Here is a 27,517-nt window from a genome sequence, read left to right as displayed (position 1 = left end):
ATTAAATCTTACTCAATTGAGAAAAGCTAGTAACAGAACCAGTATTAGAGCTTTATGCATGCTCCTACATGAAACTGAACAAACCACTGCTCTCTTTTGTCTTTCAAGTCTGTCTCTCACTGACCTGCAACATCCCTTCCCCTTCTCCCTGAAGCCTAGATTGGAATGTGGCTTGTGGATAGGGAAGGAGGAGAGGAATTGGGAGTTGCAAAGCACAGTGAAGGGTGGTGAGAGCTGTTATCATCAGCATTGCTTGGGAGCCCTTCTCTCACCTCTTCCCTTGCATCTCTGTTTTAAACCTTGGCCGACAGATGTTTATAGACATTTCCTCTGTTACTAATAGCTTGCTAAAAATCCTATTTAAAACAAAGCTGGTAGATGTCTGCTCCACAGAACCAGAATGCCTTAGTTTTCTTTAGCATAGACATTTTATGGGAGAGAAAAAAGGCACAACCAGCTTATAAGACTCCTTTTTTATTTTATGGATTTCTTTAAAGTCTCTAAGGGACTAGTTATTGCAAATTATTACCATGCAAGTTACCATAAGAGTTACCATACCAGGGAAGTTAAGGACACCAGGGAAACCCAGTCCAAGATGGAAAACTAACATCTTCGAGGCAGCTAAGAGCTTGTCCATCATCAAAGAAGCATTTCTCCCAAGTGTAGTCAAACAGGTCCCAGGGTCAATGAGAGGCAAATCTGTCTACTGTTGTTAATCATAGAGTAATAGTAGCCCCTAGGTTATTAGAAGTGGTGACTCAGAGAGAACCCAAACAATTCCCTGGTGATGCTGAACTGCGGGGAATTTTATCCAAAACGAATCCCATCAGTGAAGCATGCCGAGAGGACTCCTAGTCAGATAAAATGCTGCAAAGCTTCATATTGACGTGAGAGTTAGAATGAGCATGTGCTGGTGTGGAACACCAAACAGAGGCTCAGTGTTTTCTGATTCCTTGTACCCAGTGGCATGCACTTTCCAGTGAGACAGGATTATGGTTATGAATGCGACCAAATCATCACATGAAAAGAGAAAGTGCAGTTTAGAAAATATTGGTGTTTTTAATACAAACCTATATTCAGACTATGATGCACAGAAAACATCTTATTTTCAAAAATTGATACAACTTCGCTTTTAATAAAGAGTTCCAACATTTTAATTAGAACTACGTGCTTTATGGGTTTTTAAAGTTCTGTCCTGCTTATGATGGCACAAAATACTGGCAAACTGCCCAGCAACTGATATAATTAATTTTATTTAAAAAATGAGAAATACCAAGCCAGGAACTACTTTTAATATGCTTAGAATATATATTGCATACTATAAGAAGCTGATCAGATTTTGATAGAGGATTCTCAACAATTAATTCACTAACACATCTGAGCGCCTTTTAAGATCACATAGTGTTCTAGGTGGTAAAAATACAAGTTATTTTGGAGTTTGTACTCTACTGAATGTAATTTGGTATCTACTATATATATGTGAAATAAAATAAGTCATTTCTAAACAGTCTATGGATACAAAATACTTGGGAGCGCAGACATGCTCATTGGTTTATATATTGTCTATGATTGCTTTCACACTACAGCAGCAGAGCTGCAGACTTCAGTAACTGCAACAGTAAAATGTTGTATTAGACTGGTAATGTATTTGCCTCCTACCCGATGCTATTGATAATTCGATGGATATATGTGATGATGGAATCAGAGCTGAATTTGAATTACCATACCAATGATAGCATTCTTTCCGGAGTTCATCTTAAAGACCCCTTGCATTTATAGTTAAATCTTTCCTTTAAGACTTACTATACAACTGATGAACATTTGTTACCTTTTTATTGGAAGGGTGTATTTAATAAGAATAAGCAAATCAGTTTTCCAGTAAGTGACTTTCTTACCTGGTGATTCAATACCATGTGGACCCCATGAGTCCGAATATCGGTGGAAAATTCCCCCAGAAAGTCCAGGATATCCTCAATTGTGGCTGCATAGGGAAGACCTCGAAGGCGTATACAGTCTCTAATGTTTGTAGGGGGCACAAATTGCTGAGGTAGTACTGGAATAATGGGAGGGGTTGGAAGTGGAATGAGAGGGGCCGAGGAGAATCGATTCAGCACCTGTACTCAAAGCAAAATAGAAGTGGTTTAGAGCCCTGCTACTCCAATGTTGTCTGCAGACCAGTGCTGACATCCCTGGAGAACTGCTAGAAATGCATAATCTCAGCTCCACCCTGACCTAGTCTATATGAATCTGCAGTTTAACAAGATCCCCAGGTGATCCACAAGCATGTTAAAGTTTGAGAAGCACTCGTGGAGAAAGTAGTTCATGCTTTTCAGCTGGGAAAGCATGATACCAACTTTTGTGAGATGCCTGCTGAGGTATACACCACACACAACACAATGCACTTAGATTAAGGACTTATCCACCTGGACAAATGTCTCACTATCTGCCTTGAGACAATCTGTTGCTTTTATAAGAATCGGGACATACTGTTAAAATGTGGACTTATGTACAACCTATTAGATTTCATTTCACTAGGGTTTCTCTCAATATTGTCTTCACATTCCACCTCCAAACCCAAGAAATATACAGAAAATGACCCAGCAAAGTAACGACAGTCAAACAGTGACTGTATTATATTAAAATATGTCACATTTATAATGATGTATAAAGCAGAAGGCAGAATGGCTGGGTAATGTAAACCTGAAAAAAATCAATTAGTGAAAATAAAAATAATCATGTGAATTTGAGACAGTGGCAAAACAGCGGATCTTGAATATACATATATATATATTTTTAAATTTTTTGGCCACACTGCACAGCATGTGGGATCTTAATTCCCCAACCCGTGCCTCCCTGCACTGGAAGGCGGAGTCTTAACCACTGGACAGCCGGGGAAGTCCCTTTGACTACCTTTTAAATTCACGGAATCCTGCTATCTTGAGAATGGATGCCAGGTCAGGCACATTTTGGAGAAAGAACTGCTCCCAGGCAAAACTCATGTTACAAGGCTGTTGTCTACTTTTGTCTTAGTTTAGAATATGCCTACTAGTTGATAATACGAGGAGGTCCTTGTGCAAATGCCGTGTGTGGAATCCCCAGGATTTCTGAACCATTTACCACTGCAGCCTTTATCAGCTCATAACTAAAAATATAAGACAATCAATGAACTCCCCCCAAATTGCCCTAATTTCCTCACTCACAGCCTGTCCAGTTGCTATCTGAATAAGAGGTGACAACAATCAAAGCGTAAACACAACACAGCCAAAGAGAAAGCGAGACTTTAAGAAACTATGCGAACAATTCAGACACAGTACAAACATTAGGGGGGAGAACACGAATAGAAAATAAATGTTATAAACAAACTTGGGACAGGAAATGGTCTAGCACCTACAGTGCCTGCCAAATAGGAGATCAGTAAAATGTTATTGAATGAAGTGATTATTATTAATGAAAAGAAGACAGTGCAAAGTCTATGACTACTTCAACACTTATTAAATAAATTATTAGAGATGGGAGGCTGGAAAGCGAAAGTTCACCCACGCTCAAAACCACCTATGGCTGAGTCAAACAGAGAAAGCATACTCTACAACCAAACCAATTAAGGTACAGTAGCCAAGGCTCTGTATGATTCTAGGGCATGATTTCCATGAAACTGTTCTTCGAATTAAAGATCTAAAATAAAAATCTCATTTTTCCCCTTTAGTTTGGGGTGTTTGAAGTCTAAAGCATGCTCAGCATACTTTAGAGATTCAGAATTTATGATACTCATTTTCAACAAAGTACAGAATTGTTTAAACTACAAGAATGCTCATAGCTTAGGGTTCAAGAATACCAGTACAGGGACTTCCCTGGTGGTCCAGTGGTAAAGAATCCGCCTTCCAATGCAGGAGACATGGGTTCGATCCCTGGTCAGGGAACTAAGATCCCACATGCCGCAGGGCAACTAAGCTTGTGCGCCGCAACTACTGAGCCCGTGTGCCACAAAATACAGAGCCCACACACTCTGGAGCCTGCACGCCATAACTAGAGAGAGAAAACCTGCAAGCCACAACTACAGAGAAGCCTAAGCACTGCAACGAAGAACCGGCGAGCCACAACGAAGATCCCGCAAGCCGCAATGAAGGCCCGACGCAGCCAAAAAAAAAAGAAAAGAAAAAGAAATAAGAGTCAGTGTCTGAACTGCTTGCAAAAAAGACCAAAGGAATCATTGAAATGACTATGTTCTACCATGGAGCCAAGTACAATAAGTTGAAGAGCCATGTGAAACAGTCTATAGGATCTCAGGTGCAAAGGTAATACTAACTGACCCTTGAAGAGAAATGTTCAGCTGGTAAGTCAAGAAGAATAGCTGAAAGGCTTGAGACCCTACAGATGGTTTTATGCTTGGATCTTAGTGTGTTTTCAGGAGCTGACTGTCCCATCTGTGCCTCAAAAACAGCGCTGAATTCTGAAAGGTAGTAACAGGACAAAAGGACAATTTGCACTGTCACCAGCAATATGGAACTGATCAAGTCTTTTGGGAAATAAATTTGGCAAGACATTAAAGCCTTAAAAGCTCACACCCTAGATCCAGTTCTAAAGAAATCAATGAGAAATTGACAGATAGGGACTTCCCTGGTGGCATAGTGGTTAAGAATCCGCCTGCTAATGCAGGGGACACGGTTTGATCCCTGGTCTGGGAAGATCCCACATGCCGCGGAGCAACTAAGCCCGTGCACCACAACTACTGAGCCTGCTCTCTAGAGCCTGCGAGCCACAACTAATGAAGTCTGCGCACCTAGAGCCCGTGCTCCGCAATAAGAAAATCCACTCCAATGAGAGGCCCCGCGCACTGCAATGAAGAGTAGCCCCCACTCGCCGGAACTAGAGAAAGCCCGCGCACAGCAACGAAGACCAACACAGCCAAAAATAAAAATCAATTAATTAAAAAAAGAAGAAATTGACAGATAAGCATGTTTACCTAGAAATTTCTTCTGATAGAAAAAAACCCAACCCAAATGTACAATAGAATTAATAATTATATGCCCCTGTGAAACACAGTATTAACTTAAAGATTAAAATTTTCAGACATGAGTAAACTTTTGAAACCGAATACAAAAGTACATCTACAGCAATATTCCAGTTATATAAAAACACAGTATTTTTGTGTGTATATTAACATAACAGTGGCTATCATTTGGTTACAGAATAGATATTTTTCATGCATTTATACTTTCTGTAATTTCCAAGTTTTATTTTAACACAATGAATAATGTATTATTTTCAGAAATAAAGAATAGGAACTATATTCAATACCTTGTAATAACTTATAATGGAAAAGAATCTGAAAAAGAATATATATATGTGTGTATAACTGAATCATTGCTGTATACCTGAAACATTGTAAATCAACTATACTTCAATTAAAGAATAAATTAATTTTTAAAAAAAGAAAGAATAGAAATAACGCAAAGCCACCAACATGCTCTTAAAAACCAACCTGCTGAACTTCAGCTGCTGTGCTCCTGAAGAGTTCAATGTATCTTTTACCCAACAAGTCCTTATGCTTCCTCAATGCGTTCTGTGCATATTCCTCACAAGCAAAGAGGACAAAAGCGTCCCCTGTTGGCCTACCATCTGGGTACGTAACAAAGAGGATGCCTTCCTTCCCCCCAGTGATGGGGCAATGCTGTCCAAAGAAGGCCACCACTTCATCAGCTGTGGCCGTGAACGGGAGCCCCCGCATGCGGACAATGACTTGGTTTTCCTTGGAGAGAAACTGGGCGACCTCATTGGATGTACCTAGGGAACACAAATATCAGGAAGCACAGGGAGAAGTGGTTAAGACATCAACTTTACCAAATTTAAAAAAGTAAAATTTTTGGCAATGTCTTTAATTCATAAGTCCCACACTCCCATATGAATTAATAACATCCCAGGAATCAGAATCCTCTTCCCATAAATTTAAAACTTTCCCCCTACCATTTTCATAAAACACCCCTGTTCATATAGGAAGGTAGCCATACAGTTACATCATGGACCAACCACCACATTCTTCTCAAGGAGAGGCAACTAGTCATGGTGGTTAAGGGCACAGGCCCTGGAACTAGAAATGTCTGGGTGCAACTGTGGCTTTACCATTTACCAAGCTATGACCTCAGCCAAGTTTAACCTCTGTATCTCAGTTTCCTCATCTGTAAAATGGGAGTAAAATTACCTACCTCATAAATTATGAGAATAAGTTATTACATAGAAAGCTCTTTAGTGATTTTTGGTATTATTTTCCTGATTACTTTTTATGAAGAAAGGTCCAAACGTACTCAAGTAGAGAGAATAATGAATATACTTAGCAGCCAGTTTCAACATTTATCAACACTCTGCCAGACATAAAGCATTTTGTACAGTGCTGCAGCAAATACTCAAATATACATCCTTTACTAGTAACATTTTCCCTAAGCACAAATTCTTATCGTACTGCGCATATACCATGAAGTCCCAGGCACTGATGTGGACGTTAACTCTGCCATCTGCAATGTTATCTGCCATGGAACCGCAGGACCACAGCACCTCCAAATATACTTTATCCCCAACCAATATCAAACAATGGAAACACTATTAACCTTGAAGCTCTGAATTGGGAAGCCTTGGTTTATCTCAAGAAAAAAGTGCAAGAAATATACCAGCACATTGTATAAACAGCATATTGTTACTACAAGTTTTACAGTTGCAAAGATTTTTAACAGGACTATATAATGAAGGGATATAAATGTTCTCTGTATTTAAGTGAAAATCACCTTAGTATATTTCGGCAATAGGTGTCAAAAGCCCCTTAAAAGGTCCACCCACATTCTCTGAATTAGCTATCCTATTTTTAGAGATTTATCCTAATGAGCGGCACATACAGAGATACAAAAATATTCACTGCAACATAGAGTGAAATGGAGGTAAGCTCTAAATGCCCAATAGGATTGTTTTTTAAAAAAATTATGGGACATATAATACTGTACAGCATTTAACATTTAAGAAATTTGGGTAGCATAAGAAGATATTCATAATATACTAAAAGGAGAAAGGAAGTTAAAACAATATGAGCAGAAAAATAGGAACTTACAGAGTAGGTACACATATAGAAAAACATCTGTTGGACCAACCACAGTTAACATTTTTTATGCATCTGTTATTTTTAGGTTTTAAAGTTATGAATCACTCAAGAATTAGAAAATGACTTTATCTGTTCCCACTTCTTTCTGACCGTGTTACTACAAACACCATATATTCTAAAATACTAGAAGCCAGAATGCTACCATGTTCCCGGCCACTGATGAGTAAAGGAAGTTAAGAGAAAAACTAGAAGCAGATATGCAACAATTCCAGATATTCTGATATGGCCGTTTGAAAGTAGTTTTCAGACCATTTAATTTCTTTCATGAACTACTCTTTCCCTTTGTACATGACTTTATATGACCCTTTGACCTTTGTATAGCACTATTTTTAATGGCTATTTAACTACAGTTGGTTGATTCAAGCCTTAGGGCAAGCATTACACATTACACTGACACTACTGGATATTTCTTCCTCCTATTAAAAAAAAAGTCAACTTTTATGTTTCGTTGGGAATAAATGACCCTATTTATCTACCATTCATGACCCTATTTATCTACCTTTGCTATATAAGTAAAATTTTAGATTCTTCTTATTATAGCCACATTATATAAAAGGTACTCACCGCCAGCAATTTTAAGAAAATCTTCACCTGTTGCTTTGTAAACCTAAGAAAAGAAAGGGAAATTAAATACAGTTTCTGAGCCTTCTGATATGAACACTCATTCAAGATGCCAGGGTGGTCAGGGGGTCACATGTCAGGTTGTGAGCACATACCTCAATGTACCGGGTCCCCATGTGATGTTTGTGCCTCTGGAGTGCTAGGTCTCTGTGCTCCTCACTCACAAACCTAACCAGAGCTTCTCCGTTCCTTCGACCCTGGGCATTCAGACAAAGTGCTGCACCTCCCCTTTGAAATTAACAGAACAGAAAGCAATAGGAAAAAAAACAAACAGTGAGGAGAAAATGACAGAAAATCTATTATCCCTTTGGGATTGTTAAATAAAATAGAGATTAAGGAAAACCAACTTGGCAATATTGAGTCCTTTGAAGAATCTTGCAATATCTTGATCCGAAGACTGCCATGGCAAACCTCGTGCCCTGACTACTGTGTTGTCATCAATAAGTTCCATCTTGCTGCTGCGGATTCAAGCAAAACGTCAGGCTGCATGATTAATGCTAGGCAGTCTGACCTATGACCCCCAGAAGACAACTGGCCTATTGACACTTGAGGTATTATTTCTTTGGAGTTCAGACAGACTTGTAGTACTGCCCAACTTACTTCATAACCTCAAAAATTATCTGGGCACAGTTCAAAGTATTCTTTAGGTGGTTTACTATACAGAGGCAACTGCCCACGCCAGTTCAGCACAGCTTGCTCACCCAGCAAACCACCTATCAGCTGAGTTGCTACTTCCTTGTTCTCAAAAGAACGCAGCAACAATCCATAGGAAGTAAAGTTCTCCCAATACTCTCATGGCCGGTAAGTTCCTACAGCCGAGAAGGATGGGTTTAAATTCCTTCTCTGATCTGGCTAGTACACCAGTGGGGTTTAAATCCAGTTTGACAGCAAAACTTAAGATCCACCTAAAGCTGGTAATTAACCCACATGGGTCATGTGTGCACATGGTAAGAAGTCTGCCATTACACTATCTCCCCTATCAAACGGAGGCATCACAGAGAGCCTTTATGGAAATGCTTGGGAGTTCCCACACCTTAATGAGTCATTTGTAAATCATCTATTCTATATTTTGACACCTTCTGATGTTCTATTCCTCTCATATTTATATTTTCAGTACTCCTAGGACATTTCCTAATGAGTCACTTTCTCCACAACTAAATAGGCCTCAACATCTCTCTTATGGGCAAACATGTCAGAAGTTTCTGTTCACTTCAGGCACCAAGCAATCTCATGAAATTCACTGCAGTGATTTACAAACTTAAATAGGTCAACTTGTGATCACAGAGATACCACCATTTCATACTTCTCCCCAGTTATTTCCTTTGCTTTAAAGTAGGAGCTGATAGAACGTACTTAAAATTATCTCAGTAAAAACCTTGTGAACTCTTTTAAAGCCTATGATTTTTTCCTTTGGAAGTTTTCCAGTGAGGATGGACAGTTCAGAGAGGCTAAAATCAGAATCGCAGACACAAACAACACAAACTTATGATGGACCTAAAGTCATAGTGATTAGGATACAAATATTTCATTAAATGTTAATCCCAACATCCAAGCTTACTTTAAAATACAATCTTCTGTAACAAATGACCTGTTATTTAAAAATGGATACCCAAAAGGTTTAGTAAAGTTACTAAAATATAACAGGAGTTAAATATCACGATATGAATAAAAACACATTAAAAGGCTCAAATGGAATAGTATTCAAGTACTTACCAAGTGCCACTTTCAAATTTGTAATTTACTCTTTCTGGATCTGAAAACCTGTGATCTAGAATGAGAACATACAAGTCATCATTTTAGCTATCAGGGAGACAAAGCCGAGGGGGAGGGTGGTGGCGATTCAGAAGTGTAGGAGAGGGAAAGTAGATGGGATCAGATACTAGGCCCGCATTGTTACAACACCAATACTTACTATAAGGGTCTGAAATCATTGCTAAAATTATATTTCCCATATCTTCAACTTGACAGGCTCCATACCGGGAGGCTGAACTATTCTTCTCGAAATTTAAACCTGGGAGATTAAGTTAAGGCAACATTTTGGGGAGGTAAAATGAGGTTGCTTTTACCCAAAATTAAACTCTCATGGAGCCAAGAAGCCAAGTAAAACGCATCTTGATTGACAATTCTTTGAAATCTCAGAATAGCTGCTTCCCATCAGTCTGGACTTCACCCAGGCTTCCTGAAGTGTCCAATTGCCCTATTGGGCTAAGATGGCCAAATCAATCCTGTCCTGAGGATTACCAGGAATAATAATACCGGGAATAAAATGTTTATTGAGTGGTAGCAAATGCATGAATATTGAGCACTTTAGCGTCAAACCATGAAGCGTACAACAAAGTTAACAGAATTCCTACCCTGTCTTTACAACACACACAAGGCAATGACCATGCTGACTTAAAGATACAGTTACATCCTTCAAGACCACAAGGTATTAAATGACTTTTTTAAGCCCAATGTTCAAAACACTTCAGATTACTGAAAACATGTCTGACTCCATTTTTATCCAGAACTCCCTTCTAGAAGATTTCTGGAACCCCGTAACACACCCATCTTGGATGACAGCAAATGCTTGTCCTTTTAGAGTAGATGTGTAGAAACGGTTCAAGCACTCAGAGACAACAATGGCTAATGTAGCTTTTGATTAAGTGAGTACACTGTTTGGGTAAGCCAGGAAACATGGCTTTTAAAGAAATGCATGGCTCAAGTTGGGTTTGAGGGTGCAACCAGAAAAGATTTCCATCAAGTTCTGCCTAAGTTTTATAATGTAGTACAATGCACATAACAAATAATACTATGGAACTCTATCTTTTCTCGAGTTTAAAATGAAAACAGCCATCTGAGTGGTGGTTATTAAGACGTTTGCCTTATTTTATAAAAATGTTTCCTGACTGGTATTTTGTAAGAAGGGTAAAATGTGAAGACAAATATTAAGAAAAAGTCGGTAGGTACTATTTTACTGCAAACAAAAAGGATACAATGTAAAAACAACTCAGGGATTTCTCCCCACCAAGAATTATAGCCAGTCTTCTGAATGAGTAATATTCTATTCTCAATTCAAAATTCCTTTCTATTTCATCCCCACAGCTTCCTCTTGTCTTTCTCCAGTAAAGAGACATGCTAAGCAAATTCATTTGTGTGTCATCTCTCAACCGGTTACATTTCTCTGTCATTAAATATGCTGCATGTAGAAAGGCAGCCATATGTTTCTTGGCAAATTACTTAACCCCACTAAACTTCAGCTTACCTGTAAAGCCAAAGCTGTGATAATCTTTACCTCCCTGGGCTCTTGTGAAGATTAAATGAGATAAAACAAGCCCAGGACACAACGCATACGTGATGCTCTCCCTGCTCTTCCTAGAACCCTCAGGTGATCAACTTCCATAACTTATGATAATCACACTTTAAGAGGGTCACATTTATGACTAAAAAATCTGAACTCACCAGATGCCTATTTGTAGGCTCACAGGATAATCATCAAGCTAAAATGGTGGATGATTTCTGCATTTCCCCCTGCAGTCCCGCCCTTTACATCAATCATCTAGTGATAAAATAAATGTGCTCCCCACTGAGGGATCAGAAAATCAATCCCAAGAGATGTTCAAGCAACAGAGCAATGACCACTGACTGGGGTCATTAAAATGATTTTCCTTGGGAAGCTGTACTATGAAGTATTTATTAATTCAGCGCCATTTTCAAAGAACATAATGATAGGACAGAAAAACTGGAGCCAAAGGATGAAGATGCTTTAGGGAGACAACTGCCCTAAGTTTTCTGGGGAGATGGGAGGGACTTTATGGATCCTTACAGAACTAAGAAAGAAGAGCTGTGACTAGCTATAGTTTATCATGTAAACTCTGCCACCAAATGTCTGGAACCCTGCATTCTAATAACACTTTCAGCCTTATAAGGGCGTACAATGAAGTAAAGAGAAACATATCCAAGGAATGGAGACCAATGCCATTGTATAAGCCAGTGTTTCTCAACCTCAGCATTAGTGGCACATAGGGCAGATAATTTTTTGTTGGGGGGTGGGGCAGTGTCCTGTGTACTATAGGATTTTTAGTAGCATGTTGACCTCTACCTACCTCCAGTAATAACAATTAAAAATGTCTCCAGGGCTTCCCTAGTGGTGCAGTGGTTCAGAGTCCGCCTGCTGATGCAGGGGACACGGGTTCGTGCCCCGGTCCGGGAAGATCCCACATGCCGCGGAGTGGCTGGGCCCGTGAGCCATGGCCGCTGAGCCTGCGCGTCTGGAGCCTGTGCTCCGCAACAGGAGAGGCCACAACAGTGAGAGGCCCACATACAGCAAAAAACAAACAAAAACAAAACAAAACAAAAAATATGTCTCCAGACATTGTCAAATGTCCCCAGGTGGGTAAAACCCAGCCCAGGTTGAGAACCGCAGGTATAAGCCAACATCTCCCAAGAGTGGCAACTTAACCCCTTGCCATCTATTGATTCAGAGGCAACTTTTACATGTAGGAGACCATTACCAGATAGAAATTTTGAAGAAATCTGACCAAGGAAACACTGCATAAGGACCAACCTGATGCTGTGGCAAAACCCCTATCAGCAGAGACAAACACACACACACACACACACACACTCACGCAAGCACGCATACCCTACACCGTAAGGAACATGGATGAAAACACAGCAAGAGTCAACCCTTGATCCTCACCCTATTTTTGTGCAGCCCAGAGAAAAGTACGGCTTTTACATTTTTTAAAAGATTGTAAAGAAAGAATGAGCAGAGACTGTACGTGGCCTGCAAAAAAACTAAAACATTGACGCTTTAGCCCTTTACTGAAAAAGTTTGCTCACTTCTGACCTAGAGGAATGAAAATTGCCGAAAACAGAGAATGCAACAGGAACGTTTGCCACATCGTAACTTTCTATCCCAAAACAGAATCTTGGGGAAAAATTAAGCTTTGAAGGAACTGGAAACTATATTCAATTCAAACAAGTTTTTTCTCCTCTATCAATGACAAGAGACATAAACTTTCTCACCTTTGCTCAGGTAACTCCCCTATAAAATCCTCTTATCCTCTTAATCCCTTAACCAAATTAGACCATGGATCACTCCCACTCAGCACCAAAGTCTTCCCTAACTGCTCTAGGTCACAACCATCAAGTTAAGAGTTGATTAGATACTATTCCTATAAAATATTACTCTCTTCAACTGTATTATGCATTTCCTGAGCACAGGTCCGCTTTCCTCTGATCTCTTTCCATCTACCACAGCACCTATTACTTCTAAGACTCTACTGACGTAATGATGGCATTTACTACACACCATTTTGTGCTAAACACTGTCTATTTCCTCCTATTTTTACAGTAGCCCTGCCAGGTAGATAACAGTAAAACCAAACAGATGAAACTAGGATTGAGAGAAGTTCTGTAACTCATTCAAGTTTCCCAGCTCTGATTTGACAATGTGTCTGTAATTCCCTGCACCAAGATAAGAAGTTTTGCTTAATTTGTTTTGTTTTGAGCAATAGTTTGTGAGAAGCTTTCTAAATGTATGATATGAAAGCCAAGTGAAAAAGCAACAACGTAAAGTATCCTGTCTCTGTAGAATAGATTTGTAGCTGAAGATTTTACTGGTCTACTTTTTAAATTAAGAATACGTTCTAGACATTGGGCTAACTTGGTCCCACGTAACACGTCCCAACATGTTTCCCTTCAAGTCATCACACACCAGGAAGATCAGCAGCTCTAAGCTCCCAGCAACTTTTAAAAGTCACCCAACCTCCTGCATGCCCAAACCACCCACCCACTCACACCACTGTCTTCAGAAGGTTCATTCAGTTTTTCATAATTCTTACCAGAATGTAGCATGAACAATAAATAAACGGGAGTGAGAAAAAACTTTTAGTACCAATTCTTTCTCCTATCAATTTATAATTATATATTGAATTACTTGCTGCACGTCTGATCTTGAGAGAAGGAAAGATGAGTCTGTGCCTCCTGATTTATGGTTGTCATGCAACTTAGTCATTCTGCCCTTGAGGCAGCCACAACAGCACCAACAGGCTTAGCCAGCTTTGCAATGAGAAACGCCATGAGGAAACGAGGAAGAGTAAAGCCAGATATGGTGGGAACAAAATGAGCATGTCAGGATACAACTGAGCAAATGGCTGCATTTACACAGAACTTAGACAAGTCCTGAGACTTCGCCTATAGTTGAACAGAAGGAACGTTTCCTCAGTGCCACAAAGTCCATCAATATTAACTTATCCATTCAAAAGAAGTTACCTTTTCTGACTGCGGAAAATGGACACATTTGGTTTCAGAACACTCAGTTTTCCCAGGTAAATAACCTCTCTTTAAAAGTAAGTTCTTAGTTTCTATCTAAAAGAAGCATACATAGGGGGCTTCCCTGGTGGTCCAGTGGTTAAGAATCCACCTTCCAGTGCAGAGGATGCAGGTTCAATCCCTCGTTGGGGGACTAAGATCCCACATAGGGCATCTGAGCCCACACGCCGCAGGGCAACAGGGCACAGGGCAACTGAGCCCACAAGCCACAGGGCAACTGAGCCCACACGCCGCAACGACTGAGCCCTCAAGCCACAACTAGGGAGCCCGTGTGCCACAACTACTGAGCCCGCACACTCTGGAGCCCACACACCATACCTAGAGAGAAGCCTGTACACCGCAACTAGAGAAGATCCCATGTGCCACAACTAAGACCCAACGCAGCCAAAATAAATAAAAATTTTAAAATAAATAGAAATAGGGCTTCCCTGGTGGCGCAGTGGTTGAGAGTCCGCCTGCCGATGCAGGGGACACGGGTTCGTGCCCCGGTCCGGGAAGATCCCACATGCCGCGGAACGGCTGGGCCCGTGAGGCATGGCGGCTGGGCCTGCGCGTCTAGAGCCTGTGCTCCGCAACGGGAGAGGCCACAACAGTGAGAGGCCCGCGTACAGCAAAAAAAAAAAAAAAAAAACAGGTTCTAGGGACTTTTGCAGCGGTCCAGTGGTTAGGACTCCATGCTTCCACTGCAGGGGGAAGGGTTTGACCCCTAGCAGGGGAACTAAGATCCGTCAAACCTGCCGCATGGCCAAATAAATTAATTAATTAATTAATTAAATAAAAAACAGGTTCTATAAATAACCTGCTATATTTTAAAATGAGCTTTGAAAGAAGCAAATCAAGAATGCCAGTGTAGGGACTTCCCCGGTGGTGCAGTGGTTGGGAGTCCGCCTGCCAATGCAGGGTACGCGGGTTCAATCCCTGGTGCGGGAGGAGCCCACATGCCGCGGAGCAACGAAGCCCGTGTGCCACAACTGCTGAGCCTGCGCTCTAAAGCCCATGAGCCACAACCACAGCTCCTGAAGCCCACATGCCTAGAGCCTGTGCTCTGCAACAAGAGAAGCCACGGCAATGAGAAGCCCACGCACAGCAACGAAGAGTAGACCCCGCTCGCCATGGCTAGAGAAAGCCTGCATGGAGCAACGAAGACCTAACGCAGCCAAAAATAAATAAATAAATAAATATTTTTTTTAAAAAAAGAAAAAAGAATGCCAGTGTAAAAGAATGCAACTAAGAGCCAAAGCAACAAAAACTTTCTTTATACCAGTAATAAATGCTGGGGAATCTAAAACCATAGTTTTAACTCTATTCCTCAGAAGCTTACTCTTTCCAACAGGGGGAAAAACAAACCAAAAAAGCGAGATCCATCCTACCAAATATTACTTCAGGAGGTATTATTGTTAACAAAGCGCAAAACTGACAAGTCAATTATACCTTCGAAGAAATAAGGTAGAAGTAGGAACTAATGCAAAAAAAAAAAGATAAAAATTTCTACTTTAGAAAAAGACATTTATATGGCATAAATAAATTAGGAAAGGGAGACTCCATGATAATGTCTTCCAAAGTCTTCTAAAACAAAAAAACTATCCTGAAATTCCGAAACTCACATTTTAAAAGTAAATTATTTTATAATCAAAATAAACCACACAAAATTAACATAACAACTCTGAGTGCTGGCCGAGAATATACAGTATTTCTAGTCACCTAACGTATTACAGACCACATACCAGAGTATTCGCCAGTTTGGCTCACATCATACCGATGTGGTGCCAAAGATCATTTCTTCCCCCCTCTAGCCAACAAGGTCAACTACTAACCCAACTTAACCATACACTTGGTGATACTTAAAATCCCTTTCATACGCAAAAAGGTGCCAAGGAGGATTCAGCATCTGCGTCCACTTTCTAAGAGCAATGAAGGTTTTGCGACTGCAAAGGCCCAGTTCAACTAGTCATAACAAATAAGCACATAAGTGCAGAATGAACCACACTCGCACACACTATTTTTACTTATGGAGAAGCTAAACCCTGAAGCTTACCTGTACTAACATGTAGCTGATGTTTTAAAAGATCTATAACCAGTCTCACGAAAGATTAGGAAAAAATTCTTTAGGCGTAAGATAGTTTAGATAAGGTCTTAAATTAATAAGGAAGTCCTTTCAGAGTCTTTGGCAGATGGCTTTCTTCTTTGGAGACATGCTACAACCCAGTCGACACTGGAGAGCACACAGTAGGGCAGGCAGTGGCTGAGTGGTTTCATGTACTAGCTCATTATTCCTTGCAGTAGTTATGCCCATTTTAAGATGGGAAAACTGGGGCTGAGAGGTACAGTAAATTCATCCCCAGTAAATCTGACTCCAGAGCTCGTGTTCTTAACCACTCTGCTAGTAAGGCTATTATCTCCATCTTTAATATATGGGAAAAACCTGCCCTCGTCACTGTGTCAGTAGCACGCCCACAGAAACACATATCGTATACCCCCAACAAGAAGTGGTGAAACACAAACACAGGGAAAGACACACACACCCCTACTAACACTTGGATGGGTAGACAAGAGTGGTTTAGTGATTTTTTTTTTGCCTTGTTAATGGAAAGCTGCACTAGTGAAACGGCATATGCTTATAATATCAAACAGCACATATGGATGCAATACCCTACAACTAGATTGAAATTTTACAAAATTAACTTCCCTTTTCTCCTGAATAGTTTAGTCTCAGGAAACATAGACTATAAATTTATAAGGGAGATAATCTATTTAAACAGCCAACCCCACCCTCAGATAATCTTTATAAATTCTAGAATATTATCCCCTAGTTAACAAGCAGACTGTTTGCAGTCAGACTCAGGTTCAAATGCTGACACTTCTAACTTAAGATAAAATCTCTAAGCCTCAGTTTCCCTAGCTATGAAAAGGGGACAATACCTCCTCCACTGGGCTCTTGGGAGGCTACTGATGGGATAAATAGTGAGCACCCAGTTGATAGACAGTTCTCTTCTTTCACCTGCTCTCTGGACAAGGCCATACTTCATTTAAAATGAGTTCTTAGTAAAGGCTTGGCAAAATGAAATAAACACAACGGCAGAGGTCTTGATCAAGGAGAATAAATCAGCTCATGAGTTACAAAGCTAACAAAAAATAGGTTAAGAAACCAGGAGGAAGTAATTCCATCCAATACCGTTGGGGGAAATAGGTTTGTTTTTTTTTAAAAAAACAGATAAGTCATTATACAAATAGCTTCATAATCAAAATGTACTTTCAGCAGGGGACAACTAGCATTAATTTCCCCAAGGGACCTATGATAAATTTCCTTTAAAAAAAAAAATCACATGGGCCCCAATTCCTATCATCACACCCTCACCACCTCACATGATTAAGTAAAAAGCTTACAAAATGCCACCCACATTTCACCTGCTAAATGAGGTCTTCTTTCCAGCTAGGACTGCATAACTCAAAGCAGGTAACAAAACTGCAGCTGGAATAACTCAGAGAGGATCAACTCTAACACCAGAAATGTTTTAGAACCAACACAAGGACAAAAGAGGAACATATGTGCTAAAATAAGAACGAAGACTGCATTCAAGAAATGCCTAAACCTTTTCTTTTATCAAAGTGGTCATACTACTTCATTTACATAGCACCCACGGTTCACAAAGCTTTCACTGGGGACTACCTGAGATGAAAGTGAGGCTTGGAGAAGGCCAGTAACTTTCCCAAGGAAGCAAAGCTGCAAATTCTTACTTGTTCCTTTCTGAGGGTTGGCAAGAGCCTCTCTCCCTCCCCCGCTGGTTACCTGGTGGAACAGGTAATCCCTCTGGAGCAAATGACTCTCCAGCTACTTGGCAAAACCATCAAGGATGCGTAATGAGTACCTTTATGTTTCCAAATCCAGTGCCATTTCCATATTAGAAAGGAAAATGTTTAGTGGTCTGAGAGAATTGGACAGCTCTTTAGTTCAGACGTTGTAGAAATCCTCTGCACAGTCAAATCTGGTATGATTGTCTTTGACCTGAGGAACTAGTTTGATGGCCAGGTCAGGGAAATAATGAATCCTCTGACTAAGAGTCATAAAGTAACTGATCACAGCAGCAACATAAAACTAAAACCACAGATAGAAAGGCTTAACAACATTTCTTACCTGTTAAATGGGAAAGAAGTATGCAAATAAAACACTAATAAAAACATTTAAGATTAAGATCCACTTTGGGGGGAATTCCCTGGCAGTCTAGTGGTTAGGACTCCACTCTTGCACTGCAGGGGCCATGGGATCCTTCCCTGGTCGGGGAACTAAGATCCCCACATTCCATGCGGTGCGGCCAAAAACAAAACAAAAAACAAAAATCCACTTTTTGATTGGCAATAAGACTAAAAAAGCTAAGACTTCCAATGTAAGTCCAAAGAAACTAGGCTAAAATTAGGCTGTTTTAAAATAAACAGAAAAATTCCCTAATTTTTCAATGAATGCATTACTTAATGGTCATGAGATCCTTCCTCAAATGTCAGGTGTTATATGGCTGAAATGAAGGCCAGCTTAGCTTTATTCACAATTCACCTGTTTACTGTAGTCAAATATTTCTGATTTTCCTCTCCATGGTACTTGAAAAATAAAACTGCCAACAAACAGTTACAGAGCTAAGATAAAAAGGAATGACAGAAAAAATAATCAGCATAGCTTACCCATTCACCTTAGGTCACCTTTAAGGGCAGACAATGCAAAAACTATATAAAAGTATATAGTACTTTTAAAAAGTACGTATACATTGTGCAGGTAAGACAGCATAGAGCAAGTAAAAAGCCCAGGTTACCATACTGAAGATGTTTACTAACAACCCCAAATCGTTTATACGTGAAGCTCTTAAGAAGAAACCAAGGAGAAAAAAAATAGGTAACCTTTTAACAAGCTCTCTGAACTGTGAACACATTGAGAAAAGCGAAATACCTAAATATAAGAACCTCTTATTTGTAGCTATGGAAATTTTTACTAATATCTGACCTACGATTACTAGGGAAAGATTTTCTTTGCTAAAAGAGAAAACAGAGCAGTCAGGGATAAACGGTTCTTAATATACTGTCTTTCCTACTCAAGTTGTCTTTTTCTAAATTAACTTATTACACTTTCCCTTCAATATCTACTAACACTTTGCCAGAATTTTTCATTCTCTATTTTGTACCAGCACATTAAATGGTTTCGCATTTGCTATAGATGGGATTGCGTCCCTCCCCAAAATTCATGTGTTTAAGCCCCAACCCCCAATGTGACTGTATCTGGGGATAGAGTATTTAGGAGGCAATTAAAGTTAAATGAGGCCATAAGGAAGGAGCCCTAATCTGTTAGGCCTGTGGCCTTATAAAGAGAGGAAAAGAAAGATACCTCTCCCAACACTCCTGGCCATGCCACTCCCCCTACCCGCCATGTGAGACACAGGGAAGAGGCAGCTATCTGAAAGCCAGAAAGAGCCCTCACCAGAAGTCAACCATGCTGCCACCCTGATCTTGGACTTCCCATACTCCAGAACTGTGAGAAAATAAATATCTGTTGCTAATAAACCACCCAGTCTATGGTATTTGTTATGGCAGCCTGAGCTAATTCATACAGCATTTAAACCAACAAAACACATAGCAAGTTTTTCTACTGTCCCAACCTTCTAATGAAACTTGTAAGAATTCACTCAAATGCGCTTATTCTACCCTTCTCCCGGCACTGCTGGGAGCTAAACCAGTAATTAACTAGTAGCTAAATCAGCTACACCAAAATTCTAGCTACCTACTTCCAAGAAGGCAAACAAAATGGGTTTGATCTGTTTACAAATGGTTAGGAAAAATATCCAAACAACCTTTTATAGCAAGAAATTTTGAAATAAAACAAAAATCAAGCTTTAGCACCTGAAAATGGATGAGAAATTTTTAGAATAAACATCTATACCCCCACGTTCATGAAAATAACTTGAATCTGACTTCATGATGATTCTCATAGTGGCTTTGGGCGAGTCCCCACACTTCTATTACTCAGTGTTACATCTGATATGTTAGCACATGACTCTTATTAGTTAGCACTTTAAAGACTTACTGGATGAAAGATGATGGGTCATTCATGACAAGATTTGTGATTATAAAATTCACTTTTACAATACATAATGCATCAGATATATTTTCTTGGTTATGAAAGAATTTGGGGTAAAATCTCAGCTTCATTTTATCATCTCAAAAGATGGCTTGTAATAATTACCACAATCTACATGTACTTGACAAATCCAGAGAAGGTTAAAAGGGGTGCCAATGAACAGCTGTTTGTCAAGAGTATACATCCAAACTTTAAAAAATTTTTATCCATTCAAAAGAAGATGAAATAAACCCTAAAACCAAGATAATCAAGAACAAGTGGCCTTAGAATTGGCAAAGAATGTGGTCTTCACCACATTCTTTTATCAATTTTATCATTTATCAATTCATCAACTGAAAAAACAAAACCACTCCCATAATCCAAAATTGAATTCTATTTTAGATGTGTTCACCTAACAAAAATCCATGTCTAAATCCATCTAAATCACTATTCAGATTCAGTAAATTATAACTACTTTGAAAGACGCCAGTAATTGCACCATTTTTCCTAGCACAGTAGACAAATTTTGGACAAGTCAATTTTCATACACTGTCAAAGTTAAAAATGTTTTAAAGTTTCTTGAATTGCCATTGTTTTCTGGAGCTGTCTTTTCAAATGATTCCTGGGTCATCACTTAAAGGATACACTCTGTCATTGCTGCAACATCCAGTTTATCAATATCAGGTGAACCAGGGCAACACTTCTTAAACTCTTTCCGAAGATCAAAAAAGGAATAGAAGCATTCAGGCAATAATACATTCTGAGGAGGGACAAGGTAGACACTGTTAACTAGATAAATTTAGTTCAGTGATTCCCTAATGATTGGGAACCTAAGAATTGAATGTAAGTATATTTTACCACCATTTAAAAAAATATTTTTAAGTTAAACATTAGAGTGTCTTCATTTTCTGTTACAGTATTACATCCTACATAAAAGTCTCATGGAAGAAAAATTCATCTTATTTTAAGGCAATAGATTATACGTTTGTGCTCCATGATGTATTCCATTCAAAACAGTTCTGAAGCTATAAAACATTTGGGCTATTATATTTTCTGTTTGATAACATTATATACTTTGTCTAGCCATAATTATTTTAGACCATCTGTATTTTCACCCTGTATTTAGCCCTCTCAGTTTTCATACAGATGCGTATGTTTACAATACATATCTAGACATAGGATTCTATGTGTTTTATCAAAATTTAGTTTTCTATTAAAACCTAGTAGTTTAAAATACTGGGTTCTAATAATACATATTCTGTGTATTAAAATTAGATTAAGACAGTAAATTCCTGATTACCTGAAGAGGATTATTTTTGTGCCAAATTATAGTCCCACATTAGTTTTCCTGACCATTATTATTTTGGCTAAACCTGAGAACTCAAAATACACTTAAAAAAATATATATATCACAAATCTCAACGGCAAAGAAGTTGCTACCAGTCATTCTTAGCTATTAGCATCACTCTTGTGGTAATTAAACAAAGCTCAACTGTCAGAGCAAATATTATACTATTGTGTCACTTTTTTTTCCTGAAAAAAAAAAATCCTCATTGAATAATTTTCAAAATTTAGTTTTGTTACACTGAATTTAGATTTTTTTTTTTAAATTTCAAGATAATTTGTATTCACTTATGGGGAATTTGTACATTATAAAGTCAAGGAAATAAATACTTTTTAATGTTTGTGACCCATAATATTTAAGTAATAATGTCTCTATATAACTTTCCTTTATTGGATTCTATTAGATGTGACCTGCTCACGCTATATTTGAAATAGGTATCACTACCTCATGGTGACATTTTCCAAAACAGTCACCAAAAGAACTGTGAATCTTCAAGATTACCTACAAGAATGCTTATGTAAAAGCTGTTTATAATGACAATAACTCAAATGTCCAACAATGTTTGGTTTCAATAGGTATATCCGTTTAAAATACTAAATATTTTATTTACTGCTTACGAAGGATACAAATGTTATATTAAATTTAAAGTAGGCTAAAATGTTTGTGTAGTATGAATGCTCCTTGTAAAAGTAAGGCTTTTCTACAACTCTGAAAGAATACATTCAACTATGTTCACATTCAAGAAACCACTTTAATGTTTTCTGACTGGAAGGATTATTTTCTTTTATGTTTTACCATTTCCTTATTTTTCTGTAATGAATAGAATTATTTTCATAATGATACTAAATTAATTGTTTTAGTTTTCTTTATCAAAATCCTAATAGAAGTGGCTCAGGAAAATGTCTCAATTTTTCTCTGGAGGTTTTCCCACATCCAAAGCAGTGTACCTAAAATAACAAAAACAGCTGTTTTCCTCCAGCCCAATAGGGAAGGATTAAGTTTTATCCCTTATATGAGTTTGAGGGGAAAAAAAATTCTCATATATATCTATTTCTGGATTAAGGGTATAGCAATTTATCTAGCATTTAATTAATAAAATATACTCCCCCCTTTTAATCAAATAATTACTAAGGTTAATGTAAAAAGGAGTGTTTTCTTCAAGCCTCCAGATAAAGGAACTTGAGTTTCTCCTTCAGACTTTTAAAATTGTCATTATACATTTAGTTCATGTCTTCCCTTTTCCCTATTGGAGTAAAAAGAAAGAAAATGTGCACTGACTACTCACTTATGACATCAAACGCCAGTTTAAACCTTTCTTTGCAAGTCTAACCTCACAAAGTTTCCTTAAAAATATTTTACTTCCATCTTTTCAAGTTCAGTATCTGCCTACCACAATAAAAAGTTACAGCTCTAATTAATTAAGTTGATAAGATCAACTATATTAGCAATGATTGATTACACTGGGTCTGCTGTCTGCGCTCACCATTTTTTCTCAGCCCCTCAGTATTCTTCCCAGAGAGAGAAATCACATCTACAGTAAGGTAGTATTTTTCTCGTTTCATACTCTTTTCCATACCAGAAAGATAAGTAAAGGTAAAAGATGGGGGTGACCCTATTGTTTTGATACAAAATTCAATCAGTTTTGAACATTTACTTTAAGTCACACAAAGTACAGCATGCTATAATTAACATCTCACTAGTTATATGGTGAAGTCAGAGTACAAAACTTTTTAATGAAATTATTAGAATTGCAATTTAAAAGTTTTAATTGGATTTTTCTTTGCTCTTTCCTTTCTAGGATAAGGCACACAGACGGGAATATTACAATGTATTAAAATGCAGTTCTACCTGCTTGTAGTTATTTTAAATGTCAAAAATTCAGCTAATATGCTTTGGAAAAGAGAGAATGTCAAGCATCTCAAAAACTTGACATAAACAAAAAGGAAACTTTTATTCAGTCACCAAAGGGTATCTATAAAATTACTGTAACCTCAAACATCTCTATGAAAGCGTTGTGACCTTTTTATTGTGGTAAAATATACATAACACAATATTTACCATTTTAACCATTTGTAAGTGTACAATTCAGTGGCATTAAGTACATCCACACTGTTGTGCAACAATCCCCACCATCCCTTTGTCATCTTCTCAAACTGAAATTCTGTACCCATAAAATACTAACTCCTCATATGCATATTTTTAAAATGGAGAAACTTGGATAAACCATTTTTTAAGCGTCCAGTCACCCGTAAGGTCCAATCGTTTTTTCGAGAAGCCAGCACTCTTACCTTCTTGGAAGCCTCAGGATGCAGGATTTGCCTGACATGAAGCTGCCCATCAGTACAGAGACAGAAGGAGGTTCCTACCCCAATATTCAGCTCATTGCTCACTGACTGGTTAAACTGAAAAGAACAAAACACACCCAGGGATGCAATGGATGCAGGATTTACAAACTCTGAAGAGTGGCCCCACTTGGTTATAACCTGAGAAAACCGCGCTAACTGCTGTGAAGAACACCGCTGCTGGGGGCAACATTAGAAAGACTCCGTTCCTACAAACTGTGTAGCTTCCTTTATATAGGTAGCTTTTCAGTCAATCCTCAGTTTACGTACAGGAGAATTTAGTAAATGCATTCTTCCTCCCGTTCAACACCCACCGCCTTCTATTCTTGTGATAAATCCATTCGAGACTTTTAAGTCAGAGGTCTCATTTCATCAGCAAGTTGCCTTCTGATTACGTCATTCTCTGGTGCTACTTTTTTTTATGTTAGGATGTTCTAGACTTAAGAAAGATGTCAGTTTCTGATTCGAATGTGGGTAATGTGTATATAGACCTCTGGAAAATCTAGTAATACGTTTCCTGTAACACACCACAGAAATGATCACTTTCCCCTATAATTCGCAACTCCTGTGCTAGGGCAGAAGCCGTGAGAGCTCCGGACACGCACCTGTGCACAGGTGTTTAGCGCCCCGCCCTATCCGCAATCCAGTACCCGTCGGCACCCTGGAGCAGCCGGTTTTTAGGTCACCTCAATCCCAGTCAGGGGATTCCACTACTTTCACGGTGACCCAAGGAGCAGCCTCACATGTCCGGGTCTGCAAACCCTCCCGGCGCTAGGACCAAGGCCACTAAAGAAGCGGAACCGGAACCGGGCCTTTGGGAGTTCAGGAGCCTAAACCCAAGCAGGCACCTTCAGGTTCCCACCCAGCTGGGGCCGCCTCCAGCACGCCACAGCTCGTCTACACCACAGCGCCCCCTGTCCCAGGGCTGAGCTGCAGACCCAAACCCGGCAGAGGGCTGGCGTGTCTGGGGTCTGGGGTCTGGGGTCTGGGGTCTGGAGCGCTAGGATTCAAACTCCGCTCATCACTCGACTGGTAAAACTCGGCAGATTCTCTGGCCCCAGGAATAATTCAGGAAGCAATTCGAAAGCTAGCAAGTTTTGGCCCAAAGACCCTGGGGGCTGGGAGGCGAAAAGGAGCAGCGACCTCCTCGCAGAAGGTCCACCAGGGGCTGCAAGCCCGGGTCTTGTCCCCTCGCTCCGGGGACACGCGTGGACCGCCCGGCGAGGGCGTGGGACCTGATAGAGTTGGGCTGGCTTGGAGGGACGCCCGGGTGGCTAAGATGGGGTGGGCGGCGCGGCCCAGGGCTGTCACCTGTCGGAGGGCTTGGTCCAGCTGCGGCGCCGAGGACAGGCTCTCGGCGTCGATCTTAGTTTCTTCTTTACAATCCTCCGTCAGCTCCAACTGATCCGGTCTAACTAGTACTTCGTGCAACTGTCCCACCTCCGGGGGAGAAAATTAGGGTTCAGTTTTCCCTTCCTCAGTTTGGGAACCTCTACCTTCGCTCTCCTTCCTTGCGCCCCTTCTGGGGCGGCCCACACCTCTCGACGGGTCTGGCCTCAGAATCAAAGCTCACTTGTCGCCAGCGGCTCCAGCGGCCAAGAGGTCGTCGCAGCCCAGCCCCCAGCCCCACCCCCACCCGGATCAGGTCCGAAAGGCCCTGGAAGTGAGCACTTGGGCCCCCAGGGATCCCACCCCGCCTTCCCGGGGCGTCCCCCGTCCGGTAGAGAGCATGGCTTGGCGGCCCCCGGCCTCCCCACCTGGGCCAGATTTTGGAGGACTGAAACGGTTCCAAGGCGGTTGGCCAAGAGGTTTGGTTTTATCCTGGATTCTCTAGGCCCCGGGTCCAGCCTCCCAAGTGGGCAAACAAGAGCACTTGTTTACCGACTCCCCAAACTTTTACAAGCTCTTGCCCCACTCCTATCATTTGGACAGAAACGTGGATAAATACCTTCTTGTTGGCCAGATCCACGACTTTCCACAACAGCAGGATCAGCTCCTTCTCATCCGAGCCCAGCTTGGCCCCGGTGGCCCCAGCAGTGATTCCAAAAAGCACCACCAAGTAATCCGGAGACGCCGTCATGACGATAGGTGGGGAGGGGGAGAAGGGGGGTCGGGAGGCGGTGAGGTGAGGTGGAAGTGAGAACGAGGAAACCTGTGCTAAAACCTCTTCTAAGAGAAAAAGAAAGAGCGACCACCCCCCCCTCCTCGCCGCCGCTGGTGCAAAAGGCGGTAACCAACCACCCAAGCCCACACCTGGCCCGAGCTCCACACCCAGGGCAGGAAGGGGGGTGAGAAGGAGGGCGGAGGAGGCCTGCCCTTTTTGTATTCAATTGCCCGTGCGTCTATGCAAAAAGCCTGGAGCAGGGCTGCACCCGCGGGAGGCGCGCGCAATGGCTGAAAGCTTTTCTGTTTTGGGATGTGGCTCTACCTGCCCGCCCCTTCCCCCTCCCCCACGTGGTGCAGGTAGGAGACACCTGGCGGCGCCTGCCCATTGGCTCCTTCAAACCACGACGTGGCAGCGGTGGGGGAGGAGGCCGCCCGGGGGAAAGGGGAGGAGGGGGCGGGAGACAATGGCTGGATGATTGGAGAGGGGAGGGCAAGAAGGGAGGAGGGGGAGACGCGAGGGGCGGGGAAGAGGCGGTTGCCACCCAGAGGGTAGCCGAGGCCGCACGGGAAAAGGGTGAGGGGTAAAGGGCGCGCAGGGACGGGTTACCCATTTGGAAGTAGCCGAACTGTGGGGGTCTTGGGGAAATGCCGGCTGTGGGGAGCGAAGCCGGAGGTCCTAAAGGGTCAAGAGAAAAGGCCTGGCGCGGAGAGGCGAAAGGAGGCCAGAGGTGTGGCTCGGGTGCGGAGCTACCCAGGGCGCGGCGCCCCGAGAGGGCGAACCACGGAGGGAGGGACCGGCCAACGGCAGCCGGGAGGTGGCGGGAGCATTTGCCAAGCACCGGAAAAGCCTCTCCCGAGCCCAACACACCTTGAAGTGCAAACAGCAGGCGAAACCCTTGGGGCCCTCCCCCTCTCCGGGCGCCCGCTTCTCCAAACCCCGAGGTACTGTCCACCTTGGGAAGTGAAAACCCCCGCGCGCGGCTGAGCGGAACTCGCGGGACTGGACGCCCAGCCACCAAGGGACGCCCAAGGACTCAGCTGCGGCGCGCAAAGCAGCAGGGGGTCGCCCGTGAGGAAGTTCAGGCACAATGGAACCCACGCCCTTTTCTCTCAACTACTCCCTTAATTGCTACTCCTTGTTTGGTCCTGGCTTCTAGCTCGAGACTGGAGCCTCCTCCGGGGCAGGGGCCCACTTCCTTTGATTTGCCCTGGGCCCTAAGTGAAATGTATCTACAGTACCTAATGTTTTCCTAAATCAGGCCAAAGCCAGATTTTTCCACAGGTCCCCGCTCTGATCTCCTGCCCTCTACCTCATACCTTCTTCTTTGTACTTCTGTGTCGATTTGGCCAAGTTCCCGAGCGGTCTCCCTACCTAGCGCAGTTAGATCTGCCCAGGGGCCTGAGCGCCCACCTCCGCCACCCACCCACCGCCCCCATCGCCTTGCCACCAAGTCGGACGGCAGTGTGGTGGGTCCTGTTGACATTTTCGAGAGAAAAGCGCTAGAGATGAAGTTTCTTCGGCGTTTATATTTGAAAGTGATCTCTTCTTG

The 27,517-nt window shown here is 41.3% G+C and overlaps 1 protein-coding gene across 4 annotated transcripts in view; it reads right to left on the bottom strand.

The window, feature by feature from the left end:
* Positions 1-26,073, bottom strand: part of ESRP1 (epithelial splicing regulatory protein 1) — a 57,038-nt gene extending 30,965 nt beyond the window's left edge. For all 4 annotated transcript variants that reach the window (XM_060127464.1, XM_060127466.1, XM_060127468.1 and 1 more), the window contains exons 1-11: positions 25,810-26,073; positions 25,173-25,301; positions 23,808-23,921; positions 20,820-20,934; positions 9,675-9,773; positions 9,476-9,530; positions 8,110-8,220; positions 7,858-7,990; positions 7,706-7,748; positions 5,480-5,781; positions 1,896-2,114 (exon numbers count right to left, since the gene is read on the bottom strand). In XM_060127464.1, the coding sequence (XP_059983447.1) occupies positions 1,896-2,114; positions 5,480-5,781; positions 7,706-7,748; positions 7,858-7,990; positions 8,110-8,220; positions 9,476-9,530; positions 9,675-9,773; positions 20,820-20,934; positions 23,808-23,921; positions 25,173-25,301; positions 25,810-25,941 (1,452 nt within the window). In that variant the 5' untranslated portion in view covers positions 25,942-26,073. The remainder of the gene's footprint in view (positions 1-1,895; positions 2,115-5,479; positions 5,782-7,705; positions 7,749-7,857; positions 7,991-8,109; positions 8,221-9,475; positions 9,531-9,674; positions 9,774-20,819; positions 20,935-23,807; positions 23,922-25,172; positions 25,302-25,809) is intronic.
* Between the last annotated feature and the right edge of the window lie 1,444 nt (positions 26,074-27,517).

The sequence above is a fragment of the Lagenorhynchus albirostris genome, chromosome 17, assembly GCF_949774975.1.
Source record: "Lagenorhynchus albirostris chromosome 17, mLagAlb1.1, whole genome shotgun sequence".
Lineage (NCBI taxonomy): Eukaryota > Metazoa > Chordata > Mammalia > Artiodactyla > Delphinidae > Lagenorhynchus > Lagenorhynchus albirostris.
The sequence above is the reverse complement of the archived record's forward strand: the minus strand, read 5'-3'. Positions and strand labels throughout refer to the sequence as shown.